The 27500-nt window shown below is 46.5% G+C and overlaps 1 protein-coding gene and 1 long non-coding RNA gene across 4 annotated transcripts in view; one reads left to right on the top strand and one right to left on the bottom strand.

Moving 5' to 3' along the window:
- LOC137639039 (uncharacterized) overlaps window positions 1–22189 on the top strand; it is a 210919-nt gene extending 188730 nt beyond the window's left edge. For all 3 annotated transcript variants that reach the window (XM_068371354.1, XM_068371353.1, XM_068371356.1), the window contains exon 4: window positions 22024–22189. In XM_068371354.1, the coding sequence (XP_068227455.1) occupies window positions 22024–22158 (135 nt within the window). In that variant the 3' untranslated portion in view covers window positions 22159–22189. The remainder of the gene's footprint in view (window positions 1–22023) is intronic.
- A 43-nt stretch (window positions 22190–22232) lies between these two features.
- LOC137639040 (uncharacterized) overlaps window positions 22233–27500 on the bottom strand; it is an 89784-nt gene continuing 84516 nt past the window's right edge. The window contains exon 2 of the long non-coding RNA XR_011044217.1: window positions 22233–23107. This is a non-coding gene — a long non-coding RNA (uncharacterized lncRNA). The remainder of the gene's footprint in view (window positions 23108–27500) is intronic.

Raw genomic sequence — 27500 nt, 5'->3', positions numbered from 1 at the left:
CCCCCCGTCTACTGCATGTGCATCGCGAGAACTGTCATCCCGTTCTCTATTTTCTCTATTATGATGGGGGTGTTCACTATTTTGGTTACGTTCTTCGTTCCTCTTTTGTGCCCTGGTTGTTACTCCTATTACTGCACTTCTAGAGAGAGCATCAGCTACCTTGTTAGCCTTACCTTCTATGTGGTGAAAACCCTTTATATTAAATTCTAACAGTCTTTCGATCCATCTCGCTTGACAAGAGGTCAAATCACTTTTATAATACAAATCACGTAAGGGGCGATGATCGCTTTGCAACTCAATCGACTGACCTAATAAAAAGAACCGATGCCTCTCTAGAATCCAAAGAATAGCCAAAGCCTCTCGATCGAATGTACTATAATTCTTTTCTGCCCCTTTTCAACGCCTGGGAAGCAAAACAAATGGGTCTCTCTCTACCTTTATCATCTTGTTGAGACACTACGCCACCAATAGCTATGCTACTCACATCTGTTGTCACTAAAAACGGGCGATCAAATCTAGGATATGCGAGTAATTCATTGCTAGTTATGGCAGCTTTCAAATGCCTAAAGGCCCTTTCTTCTTCCTCTCCCCAATTTATTACTTTTTGTTTCTTTAAAGCATCCAAGGGTCTCGCTATCTCTCTAAAACCTCTTATGAATTTATGGTAATACCCAGCTACTTCCTTTTACGTGGCCTGGGGAAATCTGTAATAGCCGCTACTTTACTGGAGATTGGATATATCAGCTTTGTTCTCTTTAATTTCTGTTAAGCCCTCTAATATCATATGGGCCCAATTGTCATGGGGTTTAACAACTACCTTGGTTCCTTCCGCAAGAGGGCGACACGGGGTCACAGATATGCTCGTAAGGGACTGGGGGGACAACACTTCACCTCTCTCAGGTATAGCTGATACCTTACTTAAATGTCTCTCCGAGCTAACACATGCACTTACTGCCTCGTGACATTCTATCGGCAAAATGTGCCCTCCAGCTTTAACTGTTATTGTATCTTTTCCCCAAAAAATGCAAATTTTATTATTAGATATAAAGTCTATTCCAAGTATAGCCTCTATTCCTGGAATTCCCAAGGTGGGCAAGACAAAATAATCATCTGTAAACTTCACAGACCCCACCTTGAACTTGACGATTGATGTATGGTTTATGTGTAGTTTATTTCCTCCTGGCGTGTCAAGAACAATGGATGCCGCTGGCTGTAGTAGAGTTAGGGAGAATTTTTTTTCAATCAATGAAACACTGGCTCCCGTGTCAATCAGCCATCGGATGGATTTATCTTGCAGGTCAATCGTAACTACTAACATTCCCAGATGGCCATTTCGAGATATGGAGCAAGGGTTAATGACCTCGGCCGCCGTGCCACTACTCCCTGGTACTCTCCCTAGTGCTGCAGGGGTGAGGTCGGGGGTATCGATGGAGGTCTGTCGTCACTGCTTCCTTGGCTACTGCTTGTGATGTCATGCGGGTGGCAGCATCGAACTCCCTCGTCACCCCCTTCCTCTGTTCCCTTTTCCTCGGACGTCGGGCAGGGGGAGGTGTGCGTGCGCCCCAGGCAACCTCCCCTGGGCGTTTTTTGCTGGCCATTCTCAAGATGAATGACCGTAGGCCTGACAAGTGTAACAGCGGGGGGATCCTTGGGTGGGGCATTTCACTCGTCGGTGCCCCTCTCCCCCACAGTGCCAACATCTGAAGTCTCTGCTAATCTGCTGACTGCATATCCCCCTTACCTCTCTTTGGGGGTTGACTTCCTCTTATGGCTCCCAACTTCTCGGAATCGGCCCCGTTATTCCCAGTCCTTTTTTCTTCTGGCAAACTGTCTAAAATGTTTTGTATCGCACTCACTACGTCTGCTAATGAGCGATTGTCATCGCACAAATAACCACATAAATACAGGTTTACTAATCTGCGAATATGTTTGCGGGCAATTGCCTTTTTATCACCTTCTGGGAGATTGGCACTCCGGGTAGCAAACGAATCTCAATCCCGAAAAATGCGAGTTGCAAAGCTAAGAACGGATTCACCTTCCCATATTTTGGGTTGGTAATTTTCATTTAGGTCTCCCTTTCTCACATCAGGCAAGGCATACTTCTCAATTAAACGTCGTTTTATTTCAATTTAACTTCTTAAACTTTCTTGTGGCCAACACATTACTTCCATTGCCGGAGCATCTTTCAGCAATGTTATTATTTGAATAGCTTTTTCTTTTTCCAACCACCCATATGTGGCTACTTCAAAGTCTCACAAAAACACTTCAATTAATTGAAAACCTTCTTTAGGCCTTTGATCATCGAAAGGCCTAACATTTGCCTGAAGTTCTGGCAACTTTCGAACTACAATTTGCGTATTTTCACTTGTGTGCGTTTGAACTTCATTTATGTACGTCGGATATGCTGTGCTCGTTCCACCAACAGTCTGTTTATTAACTGTTGTAAATTATCTAACTTATTTTCTAATTCTTGCATTCTAATTTCCTGTCTATATTCTTCATTGGGAACGCTATATCCCACTGCTCCTTCATTCTCATCTTCAGCAGCAGCCGTGTCTGCTATGTTAGTCCTTGTGTATCTCAGCATCTTGAACTCTTATTTCACCGGCTCAAAAAACAACTTCACTCACAGCATGCACAAAAGACATATTTTTTTTTTTACACCTGACACCAATATGACCCGTGCAGATGGATAATGAGACGTCGACATATGGGTTTTCTTCATTTATTATAAAATATTTGTTCGTAAGTACACATTGCACAATCTACCCTCTCAGGTGAGGGACTTATCAACTCGAGTGTTCATCGGCAACTGACTGCTGCCTTCGTTATCAAAATGCAGCCATTGCAAAACATGCAGACACAGGTTTTTGTGGAATACTCATAAATATTGAGTTCATTTACCTTGATATACATGACATCTACATACACGAATTAGGACTATATATACACATATATATATATATATATATATATATATATATATATATATATATATATATATATATATATGTAGTATATGTATATGTATATATATATATATATATATATATATATGTAGTATATGTATATGTATATATATATATATATATATATATATATACATATATATATATATATATATATATATATATATGTATATTATGTATATGTCTCTCTATCTATCTATATCTATCTATATATCTCTATATCTATCTCTCTCTCTCTCTCTCTCTCTCTCTCTCTCTCTCTCTCTCTCTCTCTATATATATATATATATATCTATATCTATATCTATATATCTCTATATCTCTATATCTCTATATCTCTATATCTCTATATATATATATATATATATATATATATATATATATATCTATATCTCTATATCTCTATATCTCTATATCTATATCTATATCTATATATATATATATATATATATATATATATATATATATATATATATATATATCTCTATATCTATATCTATATCTATATATATATATATATATATATATATATATATATATATATATATATATATCTATATCTATATCTATATATATATATATATATATCTATATCTATATATATATATAACTTACCTGGCAGTTATATATAGCTAAATGTCTCTACTTTTGGCAGAATTTTTCAAAACGCGGTAATCGCCTTGTGGTGGTTAGGTGGTTACCACCCGCCACAGGGTGGTACAAGGAATCATTCCCGTTTTCTGTTCTTCAGTTCATCTCTATATCTATATATCTATATCTATATATCTATATATCTATATATATATATATATATATATATATATATCTATATATCTATATATCTATATATATATATATATATATATATATATATCTATATATCTATATCTCTATATCTCTATATTTCTATATCTATATATATATATATATATCTCTATATCTCTATATCTATATATCTATATCTATATATATATATGTATATATATATATATATATATATATATATATATATATCTATATATATATATAACTTACCTGGCAGTTATATATAGCTAAATGTCTCTACTTTTGGCAGAATTTTTCAAAACGCGGTAATCGCCTTGTGGTGGTTAGGTGGTTACCACCCGCCACAGGGTGGTACAAGGAATCATTCTCGTTTTCTGTTCTTCAGTTCATCTCTGCCAGCCGGATCGCCAACATGTTGGTCCGTCATTAAGAGTTTTTCTTCGCTTTCCCTGATTTGCTGTATCAGTCTGCTATTTGGTGAAGTACACTGATTTGGGGATTTGGCAATCGTGTTTTTTATATTTCTTTGCTTTTTTGCTGTCATCATTATGAGTGATAAAATTCAATTCCGTGTCTGTGCGAATGAGGAATGTAAGGTGAGGTTACCGAAAATAGCGGTAGATCCTCACACCGTGTGTTTGAATTGTAGGGGTTTTGAATGTGTCCTCAATAATAGGTGCGGGGAATGTAAGGTTTTGGATGAAAAGGATTAGTTGATTATGAAACGTTGTGCGTAAACTAGAGCTCGATAGAGTTAGTAGAGCTTCTAGGTCTAAATCTAATTCTGTTAGTGGAAAGGAAGACTAACTTAGTGTAGATTTATCCTTTGAGCCTCTAATTAATTCCTCTTTGGAAGTTGATCCTTCCCTTGAGTTAGTAACTCCTGCCCCTTCTATTGGATCCGTATCTGCGGATGACCCTCAGTAAGCTAGGATGGCTGCCGAGTTGAAGGCCATTAAAGAACAACTTGCGGCCTTTAAAAGTAAGAAAAGTGAAAGTGATTTTAGTGCTTGTGAAAGTGCAGTGGAGGTGGCGACTGACCGAACCTGCCATTACCCTAGGCCTAGACCTCTACCAAGCTCCCAGGACCAAGGGAGAAGGTACGTTGACAACCAAAAGGGGGTGAGAGGTACGTACCCTCGGTCAGCCGTCGTCTCAGACAGTCCTGTTGCCGATTCCCAGGCTGTTCTTGACAGTCACGGAAAAGACGTGGCGGATGTGTTAATTTCTTCTCCGAATTCTCCCAGACGTAAATTGAAGTTTGAAGCGTCAAGACCTACTGAGAGGAGGTGGAACTGCGACGAACTGTCTCATTCTTTCCCTCCCGGTTCTAGCAGCCATGAACCTTGTCCGTCGGAGGACTATTTCGACTCCGTGCCTGTGAAAAGGACGAAGTCTAAGCCCGCAAGTCAGGATATTACTGCCGAAGATCCTTCCCCTTCTACGAGTGATATTCGTCAGCCCTCTACTTCGGGACCGCAAGACCAAGCAGAAGTTGCTAAATCCTTTATGTCTGTCATGCAGGAACAACTTTTTACGTTAGTGCAAGCGCTTAGCCGCCCTCACGCCCAGTCTGATAGACGTTAAGACGACTCTTTGCATATTAAGAAGTCAACTTCTAAGAGGGAACGGAGTTCTTTTCCTAAGGAAACCTTACTCTCTTCGTCGAAGACACTACACCGTTCTGCTTCCTCTACTGCTCAGCGCCAGGACGATACCTCCTCTCTTTTTCTCTCTCTCTCTGCCCCAGGATGATGACGGTATGCTTACACATGACGATACTTTCTCTCGTCACCAGGACGATACTGCCTCTCATTCTCCACGCCAGGACGATACCGCCTCTCGTTCACGACGCCAGAAAGATACCGCCTCTTGTTCACAACGCCAGGACAATACTGCCTCTCGTTCATGACGCCAGGACAATACCGCCTCTCGTTCACGACGCCAGGACGATACCGCCTCTTGTTCACAACGCCAGGACAATACTGCCTCTCGTTCATGACGCCAGGACAATACCGCCTCTCGTTCACGACGCCAGGACGATACCGCCTCTCGTTCTCGACGCCAGGACGATTCTGCCTCTCGCTCTCGGCGCCAGGACGATACCAGCCTGCTTCCTCAGGACGATAGTGCCTCTCGTTCCAAGGACTCTTCTAGCGCTCTGCACCAGGACGATACCTCTTTCCGCCGCCAGGACGACACCTACGCTCGGCGCCAGGACGCAAGCCCTCTTTTGCAGGACGATTCCTTTGATTTGCCGCTGTCTGTTTCTAAGGAGCCGCCTTCTCGTTCGAAGGATGTTGCAGATGTGGATCAGGACCTCGAGGAGGTCTCTGATGACGATGATAAACCTGCTGACGCTGTCAGAGATTACAAAGTTCTCTCTCGCTCCCTTCTTGAACTTTATGGAGAGGAATTCCAACCTGCTGCTCCGCAATCTCCTCAATCCCAATTTAACAGAAAGAAGGCCAAGAAACAGTCGGCCTTCATCAAGGTGAAGCTGTCGATTTCTGCAAAGAAGGCTCTTGCGAAGATTGATGACTGGATGAAGGAACGGAGACAAGCAGTTAAGACTTCCTTCTCGTTTCCACCAGCTCGTCTTGCTTCAAAGGCTGGTATGTGGTATGAGACTGGGGAACCTTTGGGTCTGGGAGTTGCTTCCTCCTCCAAGGGTGACTTCTCTGGCTTAGTAGACTCAGCTAGAAGGCATGTTCTCAACTCAGCCAAGGTCATGTGGTCGATGTTGGAGCTGGATCATCTCGTCAAAGGTATTTTTAGAGCCTTTGAGGTTTTTAGATTTCTAGACTGGTCACTAGGGACTCTGGCAAGGAAGACTGACCAGATGGAAGGAACTCGAGACCTAACCAGTATTATGTCCTGTATGGACAAGGCCCTCAGAGATGGGGTGAATGAGTTGGCTTCGCTGTTCTCAGCTGGAATCCTAAAGAAGAGGGCTCTTCTTTGCTCTTTTACTTCAAGGTCTGTTACCATTGCGCAGAAGTCTGAGCTTCTTTATGCCCCCGTCTCAACATCTTTTTCCCGAGACCCTGGTGAGAGACATTACGCTTTCACTGGCCCAAAAAGCCACCCAAGACTTATTATTTCGTTCAGCTCGTAAGCTCTTGGCATGTGAATAAAGAAAGACAAACAGAAATCCATCGAGATTTCCTTTGGATTCTTTGCCTTGACAAAAGCCACCCATTTCTTCCAAGATGACTCTTATTGCCTTTTGGTAGATTTTGACTTATATTCCTCCAAGAAGTCAATACTTTCTTTTGAGATCCCAAACCTTTTCTTTACTGCTAGGGAGAGAAAATCATGAGATGAAGGTCTCGAGTTTTCTGTAATGAAGCGAAGACAATCGACTTCTGAACTTGAGACAGAACTGGGTCCGGCAGAGGAATCAGCCTCGGCTGTAATTCCAAAATCAAGGGGAACCAGTTGCTCCGGGGCCACTTGGGAGCCACTAGGGCTGCTGTTCCCTGAAAGGAGCTCAGCTTGTTGAGGACCTTCAACAGCAGGTTGGGTGGAGGGAACAGGTAAATCCTGGTCCATTTGTTCCAATCCAGGGACATGGCGTCCACTGCTTCCACTTGAGGGTCCTCATACGGAGCCACGTATCGAGGAAGTTTCTTGTTGTCGCTCATTGCAAAGAGGTCGATCTGCAGTTCTGGGACTTGATGCAAGATGTAGGAGAATGATTTTGCGTCTAGGGACCATTCTAACTCTATCGGAGCTATCCTGGATAGAGCGTCCGCTGTCACATTGCGGAACCCTTGAAGGTGAACTGGTGATAAGTGCCATCTCTTCTTTTCCGCTAATCGGAAGATGGCCAACAACACTTTATTTAGTTGAGGCGATCTTGAGCCTTGACGCTTCAGACATCTTACTACCACTTTGCTGTCCAGCATCAGTCTTATGTGGACTGAAGGATGAGGGGACAATTTCTTCAATGTGAGAAAGACTGCCATGGCCTCCAAAATGTTGATGTGAAAGGTCCTGAACAGAGAGGACCAAGTTCCCCGAGTTCTGCGCTGATGGGGACCCCCCCCCCCCCCCTCATCCTCCCAATGATGCGTCCGTATGGATGACAACTGAGGGTGGAGGCGGCTGTAGAGGTATTGACCTCTTGAACTTTCCGGCCTCTGACCATGGCTTGAGAAATGATAGTAGCCGAATCGGTAGTGGTCTTCTTAGATCTCTTCGAGCGTTTTATGCGTATCTTCTTCAGACTCCTGATGCATCTTTTAGCTGTGCTCATAGCACTGGGTCTGTCACTAAAGCAAACTGGAGTGAGCCCAGCACTCTCTCCTGTTGCCATCTTGAAATCCAACTGGATTTTAGAAGTCTCTTGACAGATCCCGCTATCTCTCTCCTCTTCTTTAATGGAATGGAGAGGCGATGTGACTGTAAGTCCCAATGTATGCCTAGCCATTGGAACTTCTGAGCTGGAGATAGTAGAGACTTTTTGGTGTTGATTTTGAATCCTAGATGTTCCAGGAACTGGATCACCTCTTGGATGCTTGCAAGCATTCCGCTTCCGATACTGCCCACACCAGCCAATCGTCCAGGTATGACACCACCTGGACACCTTGTAGGCGTAGTTGTTGTACGACTGCCTATGCAAGCTTTGTGAAGATCCTTGGGGCTATGTTTAGTCCGAAGGGCATGGCTTTGAAGACGTACTTTCTTTTTTGTAGCCTGAATCCTAGGTAGGAGGAGATCTGGCGATTCATCGGAATGTGCCAATAGGCATCCGCCATGTCTATGGAGACTGTGTATGCCCTTTTGGGCAATAGGGCCCTTATGTGTTGAAGGGTTAACATCTTTAACTTCTTGTTCTCGATAAACTTGTTGAGAGGGTTTGTCCGAGTCCTTCTTTGGAACATAAAACAGCCTTCCTTGGAATTTGATGGACTTTGCCCTCTTGATCACCTTTTTTCTCAAGAGCTCACGGACGTATTCTTCCAGAATGGGGGTGGAGTGTTGTAAGAACTGAGGAAATGCTGGTGGAGCTGTCTTCCAGCTCCATCCTAGTCCATTCTTGATTATGCTGTGGGCCCAGGGATCAAAGGTCCAATGATCCCTGAAGAGTCGGAGTCTTCCTCCTACCGGAAGCATCTCATTGCTTCTGATTTCCGGAGGGCTTGCCTCCTCGACCGCTTGCTCCCCTACCTCCTCTTCCTCTAGAGGGACGGCTAGAGGAATCTCTACCTGAGCCTACCTCTAGGGCAAAAGGTAGTGGTCTGCCTCTCATGGGCGGGAGTAAAAGCTGGTGACTGAGCCACCACTGGCTGGGGTACTAACTGGTAGGTAGGTTGGGGCTGTGCCACCATCTGTGGCGCCGTGGTCACGGGAAGTTGTTTCTTAGCAGGGCGAGCTGGCACTCTTGGCCTTTTTGTCTTTCTCTTCGGTTGGGGACCCTCATCCGGAGAAGACTTCCTTTTTGCTGACATGCCCCACTTCTGGAGAAGGTTTCTATTTTCCATGGCGGCCTTGTCAACAATTTCCTTATCTAGATCTTTCGGAAACAGATCTTTCCCCCAGATGTTGGAAGATATCAACTTTCTGGGCTCCTGTTTGACTGCAGCTGAAGCAAACACGAATTCTCTACAAGCCCTTCTTGCCTTAACGAAGCTGTAGAAATCCTTTGTAAGGGTTGCCAAATGTGTCTTGGCCAAGACCATAAACATGTCTGGGGTTCTCTGTTCGCTGGCCATTGCCTCCATGGACACCTGGAGGGACAGAGAGGCAGCAAGCCTCTCCTTTGTATCTTGTTCTCGACGAAGGAGAAACTCGGACAACTTGGGGAGGTTCTCGTTGAACTGACGTCCAGCGATGTCAGCCTCCAACTTCCTGACTAAGAAGGTTAGCTGAATGTCCTTCCAGTCATTACTATCTGATAGTAAGGCCAGGGAGAGGGGCATACACTCATCTAGTGTAGGGCAAGGTTTCCCTGCTTCCACTGCCTTAACCACTGCCCTGAATGATTTCTCCTTGAAGGGGAAAACCATAGTTGTGGGAGCAAGAAACGAGGGATGCTTCTTGCTCAGGGCCGGCACCTTAAGAGTTGGTAAAGCCCTTGTCCTTCAGGCTGCTGGCGAACAAAGCCTGAGCCTTCGAGTGGTCAAGCACTATGACCTCCTTAGGCTCTGTTTCCTCCTTAGAAACCGGTTCCGTCTTAAGACGAACAAAGCAGTCCGGATAGGACTCAAAGCTGGGCCAGAACTCTACGTCCTCAATGGCGACAGCGCCCAGCTTTTCCGACACAAAGATCTTGCCATTGGTTATGGGCATCTACTCGGCATGCCTCCATGGATTAACCTCGGAACACGAGGGAAGATTCTTAACATTGAGCCTCCGTAGAGGCCCACGAGAAAGTGTAAGCCGAAGAATCTTCTTCTTGACTTCGGCTTCCCTCTGCTCGATCTTCTTGTCATACAATTCCATCATAGCTTTGATGGCAGCCAGAGTGTCGTCTGACTTCGTAGGCTGAGGAGCGGAGGACGTAGAGGGTACAGGTTCTGGGGCAGGAACCGACGAAACAGAGATTGTTTCGACCTCTTCCTCTTCCATCTCAGGAGCCACCGTTGACTCCTCTTCTCGACCTTTGACCAGAAGGTCCTTTTCGGTGTCCTCTGACACCTCTGACATCCTCTCATCATCTAGATGGATGTCCTTCATCATCCGAGACATCCGTGTCAACAGATAGCTGGATGCAAGGGATCTCAGGGTGAGGCTGAGGACTAACAGCATCCGCAGATGCTTTGGGGGAATAGCAGGGCTCTTATACTCTCACTAGGGAGGTAAGGCCTCGTGCAGTTCTTTTGAAAACTACGAACCCATTTGCATATCTTCTCCCGAGCTACATCCCTTGACGCTGCTATCTTGGGATTTTCAAATGCCTCATTCAACAGGTCCTTGCACTGTATATACCTGTGGGTCCCAATATTTCATAGGTCCCTTGGTGATGGAACAGCGGGAGTGTGTCCTACACCCCAGATGGCCATAAAAGTTCTTGCGGCGAATACTGCAGAATACGCTGTCACACTTGACATAGTCCTCCTGTAAAGAGAGGAAAATAAAAGGAATATATTGCAATCTATCTCATTAGACTAATAAATATTATAATAAGTTTTATAATAACAATTTCCATTTTATTTACGTATTGCATATAGCTTAGGTAAGCTGGAAATGAAATAGGAAAGACACATTCGTGTGATTACTGCCCAGCCAATTGCTGTGACCTTCCTCACTATTAATTCTAAGGTATCCTCTATCAGAGGCCAATGGAAGATTCTAGCCCATAGGGATAGAGTAGTGTAAACAACACCCACTTTCAAAAGAGTTAATAGTGAGGATTAAAGAGACTGATGAACAATCAGTGTAAAGAAAAGGGAATTCCTTTCCTAATTCTATTAGATCTCAAGAATAGACTGCGCCTGGACGCACAGAGTATAAGTATAAGTAGATACCATAGTTTTCTATCTGCAGTATGCTCTATACTACAGATGTACTTGCTATTGTATATATCTATACAACAGTTACTGCCGGCAATCTGCCGGCAAGACTAGTGCTTAGAATTAATTCATTGCCACAAAATTCAGTACATGTATATCCAGCAGGCCGGCAAGCCGGCAGGTCACTGGCCAAAGGCACACCATCCCTGCCATCATTCAATGTGACTGAGTAGTGGCCAAGTATAGACACTGCCTGATCTCGCCGGCAGAGTCAGGGTGACAGTGAATCAAAGGCTGTCGGACCACGAGCCTATCCTGCATCTTGCCGGCAAGGTTAGTAGAGGGCAGCCGCCAGATAGATTAGTAGTTGGCGGCACTAGCCAATAGAGAGAGAGAAAGCAAGGAGTGAAGGGTGATGACAGGGTGGCAGCACTAGCCACTATATCACTACCCTACTCCTGAATGAGGGTTCTAATGGAAGGGGAGAACATATCATGCTCAAGCTTCCACCCATCCACAGCCATGTAGGTATCAGTCGGCAAAGGCAGCGGATGGCAGCCCAAGGGAGGACTGAAGAACACTCTAAGGCAAATGGGTCTCCTGCCGGAAGCTAGACCTGTCGAAACAGCTATCCCAGAACATCATGTCCCATAGGGAAGCTGAACGCCTAGGCCATACAGGCAGAAGACCGAGCCACCCTACAATCCACCGGCAATCGGTGAGATTGTAGGACGACGGACACAGATGTAATGGCTAGGCCATCACCAAAGGACAGAAAGGGACGGGGAAAAAGGGTCCTGTGTAAGGTGTGAGAGGGGCCGGCAGCATGCCGTCCCTATCACACCCAAAAGGAAACTCTGTTTCAGTATCAGCGTCATCCTAGGCATAAGGAGAGTACATTCTCCAGCCTAGGGTCTACTGATACAGTAAAGGGACCAGCATCATCAAGCCGTCCCTAACTCAAAGAGAAACAGAGTTCCCAAGCTTGCACCATCCTAGGCCAAAGAATAATCACTATTCTACAGCCTAGGGTCTGCAGGCACATGACTAGTTGCTAGACCGCAGGGAGGAGGGGATCCCATGACCCCTCCAAGTGCAGTCTAGCGGGCAAGGCCTCCTATGCCAACCAGCTACGTCCAACAGGGGAGTATATTCACCCTAATGGACAGCTGTCTGCACACGACAATTACTCTGAGGTTCTGACCTAAACCCAAAGCTCCTCAACAATGGCTTGGTAAAGGGGCAAAAAACCCAAGCCTAACCTTACCAGAATCACAATTCAAGGCAAGACCGGCTAGGATTGTAGCCCTAGGCTACACTCAGAGGGAAGAAGAGATTACCTTATGTATAAAGGTAACCGGGGAGATTGTATGAAAGTATACTAAAGCCACTAGGCTATTAGCCTAGTGACAGTGAGATCGACTACCTGACTCATTGAAGCTCTTTCGTATACTATCTTGGAGGAGGAAATTATTATGCAATCTATATATATCTTACCTGTATAAATTGCCTAAAATCTTCATTTAAATTTAATAACACCAGGAACGCCTATTATATCATGCAAGAGAGTAATCTAAAACACGTAGGCTAGGAAGCCTAGCGTCAACAAGATCGGCTACCTGATTCGGTGAAACTAAAGAATACCTTTGGCAATGAAGACTATATAGCTAGATATATATATTTAAGCTATTATACCTTGAAAGTCTTTCTGGCTAACTAAATAACACATGAGTTACGAACGCCAGCGCCGAAGGCACCTCCGGTCCAGGCAATAGCTCTGCCAAAAACATAGCTAATTTCTAGTTAAATCTTTACTTTACGGCCAGAGCTAAATTTACACAGTATAAGGATTAAATATGGCAAATTCGGAGATAATTTGTATTTTTTCCTAACCATACAAACCTTAGCTATTTACATAGGGTTTACTTTCGGCGTAGCTGAAGTGACGAGCCATTAGATTTTAACGAGGGTTAAACTACCCCCCCAGGCTAGTTAGCACGACGGTAGGGAAGGGGTAGCTAGCTACCCCTCTCCCTACCCCACACACACCGGTGAGCTGCCTCACTTCACTTAGAGGTAGGACTTGTCTTGAGGGACAGGGCTGGCGGGCAAATATGTGTAAATAGCTAAGGTTTGTATGGTTAGGAAAAATACAAATTTTCTCCGAATTTGTCATTAGTTCCGTAACCGAAATACAAACCACGCTATTTACATAGGGTGACTTACACTTAGGCAGGGTGGAAAGTCCCCAGTCTTACTGGCTTTGGCTTACCCGGGGACTCAGAATCCGAGTGAGCAGCACTCGAGAAAAAGAGTCCCTGCACCTCGCAAGTACGAGAGGCCTACATAAGTTATGTGTGGAGAGATGAAGTGTGACTCGTCCTAGGAAGTTGACCTGAAGTCCTTTATATGGAATTCTAGGCTAGGACGTCCCCATACCACCTCGTCAGGGTATGGGGGACGCGACAGTATTGTACTTAATACTAGGAACACAAGGAAGCATGGTTTACCTGCAGAGGTTTGAGGTCAGCTATGCAGAGACCCAGGATGCTGCATTCCCCAAGAGAGGGGAGGATGAAGAAAGAAGTAAGGGCTAGACATACTCTTTCATTCACGCAGACTAAAACCGGGTAACAATGCCCTCAACCTTCTGCTACTTGTCCATAAAGAAGCCTGAGGTTAGACCAGCTGTTGTGCAGCCACCACAGGGCCGATAGAAAAAGTATCGAGGCTCCTGTGGGTCACGTCCTGCAGGTAGTGGGCTGTGAAGGTCGTCTGACGCTTCCAGACTCCAGCTTGTAGCACCTGCGTCACAGAGAAGTTTCTCTTGAAGGCCAGGGACGTGGCGATGGCCCTGACATCATGTGCCCTAGGGCGACGTGACGGAGGAGGGTCTGGATTCAAGGCATGATGGATGGTCTGTCTAATCCAGGCTGAGATGGTATTCTTGGTGACCCTCCTCTTCGTCCTTCCCGTGCTCACAAACAGGGCTTGCACGTGGGGACGGACTGCAGCTGTTCTCTTCAGATAACATCTCGGACTTCTTACTGGGCAGAGTAGCAGATGGTCTGGGTCATCTGTTACGGAACGGAGACTCGCAACCCTGAAGGAGTCGAACCGTGGGTCCGGCACTCCAGGGTTCTGAGTCTTGGCAACAAACTCATGGATGAACCTGAACGTTACCTTCCCCCATCCCCTTGAATGGGCGATGTCGTATGAGAGACCATGAAGTTCACTGACTCGCTTGGCCGAAGCCAGAGCGAGCAGGAATACTGTCTTCCAAGTGAGGTGTTGGTCAGAGGCCTGGTGTAATGGTTCGAACGGAGGTCTCTTCAGAGGCCTGAGGACCCGAACCACGTTCCAAGGAGGCGGTCTCACTTCCGACTGAGGGCAGGTAAGCTCGTAGCTACGTATGAGTAAGGAAAGTTCCAGCGAGGAGGAAATGTCTATTCCTTTCAGCCTGAAGGCAAAAGGCTTAAGGCTGAGCGATAGCCTTTCACCGCCGAGACCGAAAGGCGCATTTCCTCCCGCAAATAAACGAGGAACTCCGCTATTGCTGGAATAGAGGCATCGAGGGGAGACTCTCCACTTCGCCTGGTAGACCCCTGCGGATGACTTTCGCAGGTGTCGAGACATCCTTTCCGCAACTTGTTGCGAAAAGCCTCTCTCAGTGAGGAGATGCTGGATAGTCTCCAGGCGTGAAGCTGAAGCGATGCTACGGCTTGGTGGAAGATGTTGCAATATGGTTGTCTGAGTAGCTTGTGTCGTGGGGGAAGCTCTCTCGGGGGTTGCGTCAGGAGCTGCAGAAGGTCCAGAAACCACTCTGCATGATGCCATAGCGGAGCTATTAAGGTCATCGACAGGTTGACCGATAGTCTGGTCTTGTTGAGCACCCTTCTCATCAGACAGAGCGGTGGGAAAGGCATAAACGTCGATGTTGTCCCACCGTTGTTGGAAGGCATCTTGCCAGAGTGCCTTGGGGTCCGGGACTGGGGAGCAGTACAGCGGCAGCTTGAAATTCAAGGCTGTTGCGAACAGGTCCACTGTCGGGGAACCCCACAAAGTCAGGACTTTGTTGGCTACCTGAGAGGATCCAAAGACCACTCGGTACTCACTATCTGCGAAGCTCTGCTCAGATTGTCGGCGAGCACATTCCTTTTGCCAGGAATGAAGCGAACTGATAGACGTATCGAGTGGACTTCGGTCCATCTTAGTATCTCTACTGCAAGATGGGATAGCTGTTGTGAAAAGGTACCTCCCTGCTTGTTGAAATAAGCCACTACCGTGGTGTTGTCGCTCATCACCACCACAGAGTGGCCCGCCAGGGTCTGTTGGAACTGTTGAAGGGCCAGGGAAACGGCCTTCAGCTCTAGCAGGTTGATGTGGAGGTACTTTTCTGATTCTGACCATAGGCCTGAGGCCCTCTTGTTCAGAAAGTGGGCCCCCCACCCTTCTTTTGATGCGTCCGAAAATAGCATCAAATCCGGGGGAAGGACAAGAAGATCCACTTCCTTTCGAAGGTTGTCATCGTCGGTCAGCCACCACTGCAGGTCCGTCCATTCCGCAGGTCCTATCGAGACCAGGAAGTTCGGGGAGTCGATGCCTTGATCCCACCGGGACTTGAGCCGCCATTGCAGGGATCTCATCCTGAGGCGGCCGTTGGGAACCAGACGAGCCAAGGAGGCTAGGTGACCTAAAATACGTAACCACAATTGGGCTGGAAGATCTTCTCGACTGAGGAAAGGCTTTGCAACCCTCCTCAGCCTTGCTATCCTGTCGTCTGATGGAAAGGCTCTGTGGAGATCGGTGTCTAATATCATACCTAGATATACCAGTCGTTGTGTTGGGAGCAGAGAGGACTTCTCGAGATTTACCATGATCCCTAGATCTTAGTAAATTCCCAGAAGCCTGTCTCGGTGTCGAAGAAGGGTCGACTCCAAGTCTGCCAGGATCAGCCAGTCGTCCAGATAACGGAGGAGACGGATGCAGTTCCTGTGCGCCCACGAAGATATCAGTGTAAATAAACACTGGTGAACACCTGAGGTGCTGTGGAGAGACCGAAACACAGCACCTTGAACTGGTAGATCTTGTTGTCTAGGCTGAATCGTAGGTACTTCCTGGAAGACTGGATTGGGATCCGGAAGTACGCGTCCTTCAGATCCAGTGTGCACATGAAGTCTTGCGGTCTCACTGCAAGTCTGACCGTGTCTGCTGTCTCCATGCTGAACGAAGTTTGCTTGACAAACTTGTTCAGGGCTGAGAGGTTGATGACGGGTCTCCAGCCTCCAGACGCCTTCTTTACAAGAAAGTGTCGACTGAAGAAGCCTGAGGAGCCGTCCACGACCTCCTGGAGAGCATCCTTCTTGAGCATGGTCTCGACTTCTGCCCGAAGGGCTAGCCCCTTTGCCGATCCCGTGGCATAGGAGCTCAACGACACTGGATTCGCTGTCGGGAGGTTGAGATGAAATGAACGGACGCGATATCCTTGTCCGATCACAGAGATCGTCCAGGAATTGGCCCCGAGTTGCTGCCACCTGAGCACGCAACTTCGTAGGCATCCCCCCACAGGTGGACACGCAGGGGGATTGCCACTCCTAGCACTGGTCTTGGGGGGCTTCTGAATGCCATAAACCTGGTCCAGAACCGTATCCTTGCCTTCGCGAGGGGCGGTCTCGGGGTCCTTAAAACTATTGAGTTGCCTCATTAGTCCAAGGACCTGCCAGAAGACGTGCTCCGATTCGCACTACTCTCCTCCTTGTGGACTGGCAGCTAAGTCTCCTGTCCCCATTGGCTCTTCATGGGGGGACACGCGGACGTTCTCCCGGGGAAAGGTTGGCTCTGAACGAAACCTCGACGATGATTTGGGTAACGTGTTCGAGTCCTTGGGCTCCCTCCTGGGAGGAATACAGGACTCCAGCAAAGAGGTCTGGAAGGTCCCTCCTACGCGAGACGTTTCTCTTCCTTGAGGTGGGGTTCCTCCCATTGGTGCGGTGGGAGAGTGTCTCGCCTCACTAGATTCTCCCGAGGACGGGAAAGGTTCATCCAGAGGAGGAGAAAACGCCTGCGAGGGGGAAGGGGCCTTCCCGACGGACCTCTTGGGAGCCAGCTTAACCCTGGGAGAAGTCACAGCGAAATGCACTCCTCTCCTTCTCTTCAGCGGGGGCGAGGGAGCCTTTGGTTTCAGTCCCAGATAAGCGAGGGCTGGCTTCATAGCCTGCACCACCGCTTTCATCAGGGAACCAAACCAAGGCTGGCGGCTGACTGACGCAGTGTTAGCGATCCCCGTAGGAGGGAAGGGGATCGGTTGATCCTTCGGAGTGGATACTACAGGGCCTGCCTGGGAAGAAGAATGCTGTCCGGACCTCTCCGATATGACTTCCTGCTCCTGGGCGTGTGCTCGGCGCTTCCGCGATGGTGATCGCGAAGACGATCTGGAAGTATGCGGCCCCGATACCTCGCAAGGCTGGGCGCGCTGCGAAACCCGGCAGGAATCGCGCTGGGGGTCATGCTGGTGCTCGCGGGATGGTAGAATCGCTGGTTCGCGCGATGGCAGAATTGCTGGGTCGCGCGCGGGCGACCGCAGGCGCCCGGAGATGCAGGCGCCCGGAGATGCGGGCGACCGCAGGCGCCCGGAGATGCGGGCGACCGCAGGCGCCCGGAGATGCGGGCGACCGCAGGCGCCCGGAGATGCGGGCGACCGCAGGCGCCCGGAGATGCGGGCGACCGCAGGCGCCCGGAGATGCGGGCGACCGCAGGCGCCCGGAGATGCGGGCGACCGCAGGCGCCCGGAGATGCGGGCGACCGCAGGCGCCCGGTGATGCGGGCGACCGCAGGCGCCCGGTGATGCGGGCGACCGCAGGCGCCCGGAGATGCGGGCGACCGCAGGCGCCCGGAGATGCGGGCGACCGCTGGCGCCCGGAGATGCGGCCGACCGCTGGCGCCCGGAGATGCGGCCGACCGCTGGCGCCCGGAGATGCGGCCGACCGCTGGCGCCCGGAGATGCGGCCGACCGCTGGCGCCCGGAGATGCGGCCGACCGCTGGCGCCCGGAGATGCGGCCGACCGCTGGCGCCCGGAGATGCGGCCGACCGCTGGCGCCCGGAGATGCGGCCGACCGCTGGCGCCCGGAGATGCGGCCGACCGCTGGCGCCCGGAGATGCGGCCGACCGCTGGCGCCCGGAGATGCGGCCGACCGCTGGCGCCCGGAGATGCGGCCGACCGCTGGCGCCCGGAGATGCGGCCGACCGCTGGCGCCCGGAGATGCTGGCGCCCGGAGATGCGGCCGACCGCAGGCGCCCGGAGATGCGGCCGACCGCAGGCGCCCGGAGATGCGGCCGACCGCAGGCGCCCGGAGATGCGGCCGACCGCAGGCGCCCGGAGATGCGGCCGACCGCAGGCGCCCGGAGATGCGGCCGACCGCAGGCGCCCGGAGATGCGGCCGACCGCAGGCGCCCGGAGATGCGGCCGACCGCAGGCGCCCGGAGATGCGGCCGACCGCAGGCGCCCGGAGATGCGGCCGACCGCAGGCGCCCGGAGATGCGGCCGACCGCAGGCGCCCGGAGATGCGGCCGACCGCAGGCGCCCGGACATGCGGCCGACCGCAGGCGCCCGGAGATGCGGGCGACCGCAGGCGCCCGGACATGCGGGCGACCGCAGGCGCCCGGAGATGCGGGCGACCGCAGGCGCCCGGAGATGCGGGCGACCGCAGGCGCCCGGAGATGCGGCCGACCGCAGGCGCCCGGACATGCGGGCGACCGCAGGCGCCCGGAGATGCGGCCGACCGCAGGCGGGCGCGCTGGCGTGTGGGCGCGTGAACGCGCGGGCTAGTGGGCGCGCGGGCGAGTGGGCGCGCTGGCGAGGGGACGCGTAGGCGCGCAGGCGTGCAGGTGAGGGTGTATGTGAATGCACAGGTGAGCGCGAGTGCCTGGGTGATCGCTGGCGATCAGGAGAATGATGGCGCGTAGGCGAACGATGGAGCCTAGGCGAGAGTAAGCGCGTTGGCGAGCGATGGCGTGTTGGCGAGTGATGGCGTGTTGGCAAACGGTGGCGCGATGGTGTGTTGGTGATTGATGACGCGTAGGATGGCGCGCCGCGGGTGATGGTCTCGAAGGTAAAGTCTCGTGGGCTGGCTCAGGAGATGACTCGTGGGGGTGCGGGCACGCATGCCCTTTAGTACGCGCTGGCGGCTGGAGCGCAGGCGGCGGTCGACGCGTAGGGGAACGCTGGCGAGGCAACGGAACACTGTCCTTGCCTGCGCCCAGATCCGAAGATCGTGGGCACACGGGCGAGCGTTGGCGCGCTAGGCGCATCAGGAACTGGGCGTGCAGCAGTGCGCTGACGCGCAGGAGGTTGACGGCGCTCAGGAGACTGTTGACGCGCAGGGCACGCAGCAGGGGCTGAAGTGCGCGTGCGCGCAGGCGAGCGCTGAACAGGAGAGCGCTGGCGAGCAGGTGAAAGCTGGCGAGCAGGAGAGCGCTGGCGAACAGGGGCGCGTTGGCGATCAGGAGAGCGCTGGCGAGAAGAGTCTGACGACTCATCTGGCGTAGAGCGCTTGCGCGCAGGAGGGCGCTGGCGAGCAGGTGAGCGTTGGCGAGCAGGAGAGCGCTGGCGATCAGGAGAGCGCTGGCGAGGAGAGTCAGGAGAGACTACAGCAGGAGAGTCAGGAGAGACTACAGCAGGAGAGCGCTGGCGCCCAGGAGAGCACTGGCGAGCAGGAGAGCGGTGGCGAGCAGGAGAGCGGTGGCGATCAGGAGAGCAGTGGCGCTTGCGCGCTACTGAAGGGCGCACAGGTGAAACCTGGCGCGGAAGGGCCTCACCCAAATTGTGGGATAAGCCCTTCTGCCCCGAAGCGACCGGTGCTTGCGTAGGCAAGGAAGATCTGGCAGGCGCAGGAGATCGCGAACGATCTGCAGAGAGGTCCAGAGGAGTTACTGCTACGGTCTGCTCCCGACGAGAAGAGTCCTTCACGGGGGACGACAAGGATGACGACCCGAAGAGGCGCCGCCTCTAGACTCCCTTGTAAGGAGAAGGAAGGCCTCGCTGACGAAGAGGAGGGCGAGCCTTACGGCGAAGACGACCTCGAGGCAGGGTATCACCGTCGTCGGTCCTCCGAAGAGGAGTCTCTGTTAGTGCACTCCCCCGAGGGGGAGCAACACTCGCAGGAGAGACCGTTGGACCCAGCTTCCCCCTCGAAGGATGTTCGGAGGGGGAACCTGGGCCTTCAGCAACATCCGCAACAGTAGCAGCAGGGGTTTGACCCAACCCGTCAGACGCCTCTGCCACAACAGCGTCGACAATAGCCAGGGGTCTACCTCTGGTATTACCGGCAACTGTTGGACAGCTGCCCCCAACTGGATCAGATCAAACAGGGCTTCCTTGGAGGGCGAGCCCTTAAGCCCCAAGGAAGCCCAAAGCTGGAAAAGATCATCGTTAGACACAGTTTGGTCGTAATCTACAAAATCAATAATATCCTCCCCCGGAGGAGGAGGGGGAGCTACCTCGCTATGGGAGGCAACGCCTTCTCCCGCACCCCGATTTTGGAAAACAAAAGAAGGGCCTACGCTACCACTCAGCGGTCTCTCACAAGAGACCGAACGTGTGGGAGCTTCGGAGGAGGTTCGGGCAACGGAAGAAGAGTCCTTGGAGCCTTCCTTCCCCAGGGCAGTCCCTGAGGAAGAACGGTCTCGCTTAGAACTCTTCTTACGCCGCCGGGCAAACCTCTCCCACTGGGAGGTAGGCCACTCCCGACATTCCATACATAGATTATCACTATCACACCGTTGACCTCGACACTGCGGGCAAAGGGTGTGAGGGTCTGTCTCGACCGCCGACATGAATGTTCCACAGGGGCGATCGGGAAGTCCAGGGCATTTCCGCATGGTGGAAGCAAAGGTAGAGGCCAACTTCAAACAAACAAACACACTGAAAGAAAAAGAATAACAGATTAAGGCTATCAAATATGCGACGACGGGACAGAAACGTCTGTACATCGTCCGAGCCAAAAGTGAAGTGAGGCAGCTCACCGGTGTGTGGGGGGGGGAGGGGTAGCTAGCTACCCCTCCCCTACCCCCGTGCTAACTAGGGCGGGGGTAGTTTTACCCTTGTTAAAATCTAATGGCTCGTCACTTCAGCTACGCCGAAAGTAAACCCTATGTAAATAGCGTGGTTTGTATTTCAGTTATGGAACAAACTAAACTTTCCAGAGGCAGAAGACGCTGGAGATTGCATTATAATCCAAAATAACATAAGAGCACTGGGAAAATCACCGAGCTGACGCACTACAGAGAAAGGAATAAAGATGGCCGACGATTGTGGCCCCATCTAAGTACTCAAACAGTAACAGAGGAGGAGAATTTTGTAACGGCTCCTCTTTTATCTTGCCACTTTTCCCCTTGAAGTGTAAACGCTATGCAGGGTGCAGATTGCTATGTGGCGTGTCAAGAATACGTCCCGATATTATGCGATATCCTAAAAGGAAACTTTAAGGATATTCGCGCCAGGAGTTAGAATTCTGGAGACCTTTAGTTAAATTCTCTGGGAATATCACTGTGGTCAAATATACCCTAGGAAGCTACTGAAAGGAACCTTCCATCAGGACGACATGGCCTGAGCCCAAAAATTTAGTATATTATATACAGATCTTGCAAACAGTAGTTTACAGTTGAATTCTTTTACAAAATTTCATCAGTAGTTTACAGTTGAATTCTTTAACAAAATTTCATCATAAACCAGTCATTTTTTAATTTCTTTATATGTATTTACGAATCCTTTCTGTATTGTTTCCATATTCTAATTATTTTCTCTTTACAGGAGGAGGCTGGGACCAGAAACCTTGCCCTCACGGGCGAAGACATGTTCAGCCTATGGAGCAAGAAGAGAGCGCGGCGTTCCTTCTACAGCAACATGTCTGCTCTGTGCTGCACGTGTAAACCAGCTTATTTGTAATACGCCAAAGTCTAGTTCTTGTGCCACTCCACCTGTAATTTAAAGATATATATATGTATACATATGTATATGTGTATATGTATATATATATATATATATATATATATATATATATATATATATATATATACAGTATTTATTATATAAGTTCATGTACCTGTAAGAATTGCCAAAGCCCTTTCATGTTTTATTTTGTTTTTCATTTATGCGTCATTATTCATCTAGCAAGATTCACTTTAGGTGGATCGCTTCCATGCTGATGAAAGATAGTGTACGCCCAATGATACTGATGTTATTCCTAGTGCAACAGTCCTATTGCTAAATACATAATACAGTACTTGAAAAGTTACTAAAAAGAAATATATTCAATCATGTATGTAATGAGAAAAATCCAAGCTTTAGTGGAAATAAAAACTTAATATATATATATTTAGTTACGACCCTTCGGGAATCCAAGTCAGATGTCAACCCGTGACTATATTTTCTGGTCCCAGTTGAAAGTGAGTGTACAGATTCGTTTATCTCTCGTTTAGTCATATCCACAGTAGCATCCACCTCAAATTTCCACTGAAATCCACATTTTTATAGAAGTACTCATTAAATTTAGTCCTACGGTTATGATCTCACCCTTTTTCCATTTCCTTGCAAAGTGAACTGGGTTAAGGAAGTCGCTACCTGGTACCTTTGATGCTCTTCTCTTGTTAAGACTTCGTTTTGCTTTTCGATTTTCTCTCTCGACGCAAATGAGCAATTCATTCGTGAAGACACACTAATGGTGCAGCATCACAGTGCATGTATCGTAGTACAGTTCTCGAGTGATGTTTTGATTTCACGTACAAATAGATGCAGCTTTAAAGGATTTGTGACGACGCCAGTCAAAAGACCCGTATTCATAGTCCACGCCATCAATACATCAAAGATAAGTTGTAACTCCTTTTTCTGCATTTATCTGAAATTCAAAATATTAAACAATAGTTTTTAAAAAGAGCTTTTACCACACGTCTATAATACCTACAAGTTTTTTATCCTTATGAATAGAAATGTAAATCAAATTTTATATCTCGTGAAGTGGTGAGGAACTAGACTTAAGCAATAGGTTTACTATTAGAAAAACAACCGTGAATCCTTAGACATGTGAGCGATTATATCATTATTCTCTGTGACCAAAGACTTATTTGTTTTTGCATTTCAACCTCTTAATACACTAGAGAGAAATGAGAAAAGTTCAGCAATACAGTTTCACACAACTCTTATATAAGATGTATGCATATGTATGTATACAAATGTGTGCGCCTGTTTTAACGCATATATATATATATATATATATATATATATATATATATATATATATATATATATATATATATATATATATATATATATACAATTACATACAAACAAACATGCATACTTAAAAGTAAGCATGCTAGTGATCATGTTTGTAATGCATGCATCATTGCCTATAGAAGAGAGAGAGAAAAAAATGATATTTTGATTATGCAGTGTTCTGGTGTCTGTAGCTTAGTGAGAAACAAATGCAAATTTCTTTTCTTGAGTCTGATACCCATCTGTAAAAGCCCATGGTAATGATAGTATTTTTAATCTGTTTTAGTACATATCACACGCGTAGCCTTCTTCTCTTTTTCCGAAGCTTGCTAAAGTCACATATAAATAAATCCTTGTTACCGAGTAGTTTAACTAATAGATCAAATAGAGCAGAGGGAGTGATTACTGATACTACTACTGAGTATCTTGGACTTGTTTATAGAGCTTTATCTAAACCTATAATGAGACTTTGTGAAAATAGATTTCTCATCATGATTGGAGTTCATTGATTATTGCCTATGTGGGAGATGACAGATTTGAATCGATAATTCATAATCAAACAGGTGTGCTTTATCTCCAGAGATATTTTAATCAATTATTGAAGGGAAAATTTACTTAACCCTTCAATTAAGTTTTTAAGCTATTGAAACTTCCAATGTGGTCATCAATTTACCAGATTTAAGATTAGATACCACAACCTTTCTTCAACTTAAATTAATGTAATACCTGGAATTTAATCGATTCTTTAGCCTTAGGAGATATGTTGAGGAACCTTCCCTGTTCTCATCCTAGTGTTTTTAATGAATAATTCTCAATAAGTTAAGAAAAAAACATTCTTCCAAATGTGGTGATAAATCTGTTGGCACGAACTTAAGGTAAACCGTAGGAGAATCACAGAATGATAACGCTATGTTATGCATAATGTAAATACACATTCATGACTGTGTAAGTAGAGAATGAGAGAAGCGAGAGGATGTTGGGGAGGGGGGAGGGTAGGTGCAGTTCTTTGCGTGCATCATACTTTGTAATTAAGATTGTGAGCAAGATCTAGATTACTTCCAAATCAGTATTTCCCATTTCTTAGAGCTTCAGAAAAGTATTAAAGAAAGGTGTAGAAGGGAGGAAAACAGAAATACAGGGTACATTATTTCTTAGTAATGAATCAGTGTTACCCAAGAGAGCAATTGAGAGATTTTTTTTGTGTTTGAATTGGGAGAATTACGATATCCTAAAAGGGTGACTTTTTGTATCGGTGAAAATGCCAAATATCACATTATCAAGAGATTCACTGTAATCCTCCTTCCGTGGTTGTAACCATTATTCATAGGAAAGACTGAGATGAGATATTTAAGTTTCCAAGACAAATTACAATTGCTTTTACGTTTCGAGGAAAAATACGAATAGTTTAAGCGGGACCGAATGAACTTTGGTTTTGCAATGTGCTGCGGTGTGCAAATTCCAGAAAACTAATTTATTTCTAAATATCCTGATGCAGCTTCCTTTAAGTCTTTAATTTATTCACATAATTTATTCCTAATAGTATATTTTGTTCCACTTTTTGGGTACCTTCAAGTATGGTCTAGTTATAAAAATAAGTATTCGTGAAATTTAGGATATGTTTAGAGTTGTGTTTGGGTAAAAAAACTAGTTCGGATATTCCACCTCATGTTTGTATAAAGGGAAAAATAAGTCGTATATTGTCATGCACTTTATGTAGATAGGACAGAAGATGCCAGGCTTACAAGGAAAGACTAAGTTCTAACTTTTACATCATTAGTTATTTAGTTCTTCCAAAATTCAAACCTTCATTTCTTCATCCTTTGACATTTTTTCCGATAATACTCCATTCTAAAATTTTGAACTCCAAATCCACTCATTCAACATATCAGAGTTTATTTATATTATATTCTTAGCGAACAGAACTAGATTTTGAAGATGTGCGCATTCTTAAATGACCGCTTTTCATTTTACAAAGCATATTGGCCGTAGTTATTCTCTTGAAAATGTTTAATGTTTAAGAAATTAAATGATGCCTTAAAAGAGGGAGTGTGGCTATGAACTAGATTTAGACATGATATTAATTAATCAAAAATATTCATCTTTTAAAAATCTAACTGGACATTCCAGTTTAAAGGGCGAAGGTGTGAAAAGTTTTAAACTCGGAATTTTGAAATAATGTAACAAGAAAATTCTCCTCGTGAAAGAATAACGTAAGATTTTGCTTAGAATGAACAAAGTTTACTTTAAACTATCAAGGTGTCCAACTTTACGTAGAGCCAAAGGTGATTCAGACCGAGAGTCTCAAGTGTGTAAGTGTCTATTTGAAAAGGCGTAATATTTGGTCTCATGAAGAAACCCTACACAGAAGGACATCCTCCTGACACCACCGAGAAACGGGTATATTATGGTAATGCTTCTCGCCCAATGGAGGGTAAAATAGTATTGGTTCTATTCCTTGAAAGCCTTTTTGCTTAATCTGTCAAGTCTTGATGTTCTTAAATGCACACACACACACATACACACAAACACATTCATTTTTATTGTGGTCGTCTGTAGTATTTCATAGAAGAGAGAATATTTCTAGTATGACGAGCTGATAAAGCCTTGAGTTTTATAATAGTATTAATATAATGATATATTCACCTCTACCTTCTTAAGCGTAAATATTGTAGATTGCAATTACCCGTATCAGTTTAGGGTGTTAACCGATCTAACCAAAACTGTGCATATATAAGATATTCTATTCTTTAAATGAAATAAAAAGTATTAATACTTAGACTAAACAAGCGATGAATGCTTGTATATTTTTTTTCAAATTCATAAAAATATGACTTGTGAAGTTATCACCATGAGTAAAAATGTCGACTATTTATTATTTCTTCATCTATGAAAACTGGATTAGTTTGCATTATGCCAGAGCTTTAAGTCTCACTAAATACTTCCGGATTTCAAGAAAAATGCATCTTTTTGGTTTGGGATTTCAGAATGATATTTTTTCAATAGAAACAGATTATTAACAAACGATATCCGATAGATACTTCATATTCGAATTCTTGCAACTGGATGGATTTTGCTTGAATAGGCGTTAAAGTCATTTTAATATAGAACTGTTAAAACTAAAAACTGTTGGTGTCGTTTTGATGGGAGTGAAAAATAGTTATCAGTGTATACGACGATTTTATATATATCCTGAGCAGTTTACGTCATCCAGTCATGGGGCCTTTTCTATACAAGGAATCCGTATTTTTTCTTACAAGTGCTTTCGGCAGGATGAACTTGAAACCGCGCTGGGAAAACATGTGAAAAAAAATATATTATGTAAATGTCTCTACACAGTCACCAATTCGTAAAACGTGTTTTTAACCTCTTAATGGAATATGTTTTGCTTTTTTTTCTCTCGGATTTATTTCATATAAACTTGTCTTCTCTTGATTCGGGCTCATCGATACATGCGAAGCACAAGGCCGTGTAGAAAAAGTCTTTATCGCTCGAAATTATTTTTTATGTAGAGAATGGCAAAAAAAAGAAAAAAAAACTCACTTCCGAAAGATTTCACAAATGATATTAAATTATAGGGGATTCGGTATTCTTTAGCTTGTCCATTAATGTACTCAATTTATGATCTGTAAATCTCACAAATGATGAAAAGGTTTGTCTAATTTCTGACGTGTGAAAGCGACGCTATGATATCCCAACAAATATTATAATCATTATTGTGTATCAAGTCTTAATAAAAGCATAATAATAAAGTGAGCTTGGCGTATAAAACCTGCCATAAAAGTTGCACCACCTATGGATTTCCAGTTACGTGAGTTTGTGCTTCAGTAATCATTATGGAACTGTTATATTGATGCCAGGTATCAGAAAAGATATGAAAATTATAGCTAATTAGCGTTTTATTTTTCATTCAACAGCAAAGATTATGAGGCTGTTTTATGTATGAACAACATATGGTTGAGTGTCACTTTGAATTGACTTTGGCAGTCCATTTGAAAATGCCAGTACTGTTTTTGACT

Source organism: Palaemon carinicauda, chromosome 4 (assembly GCF_036898095.1).
Source record: "Palaemon carinicauda isolate YSFRI2023 chromosome 4, ASM3689809v2, whole genome shotgun sequence".
NCBI classification, from domain to species: domain Eukaryota; kingdom Metazoa; phylum Arthropoda; class Malacostraca; order Decapoda; family Palaemonidae; genus Palaemon; species Palaemon carinicauda.
Note: the sequence above shows the minus strand (reverse complement) of the source record. Positions and strands in the feature narration are given on the sequence as shown.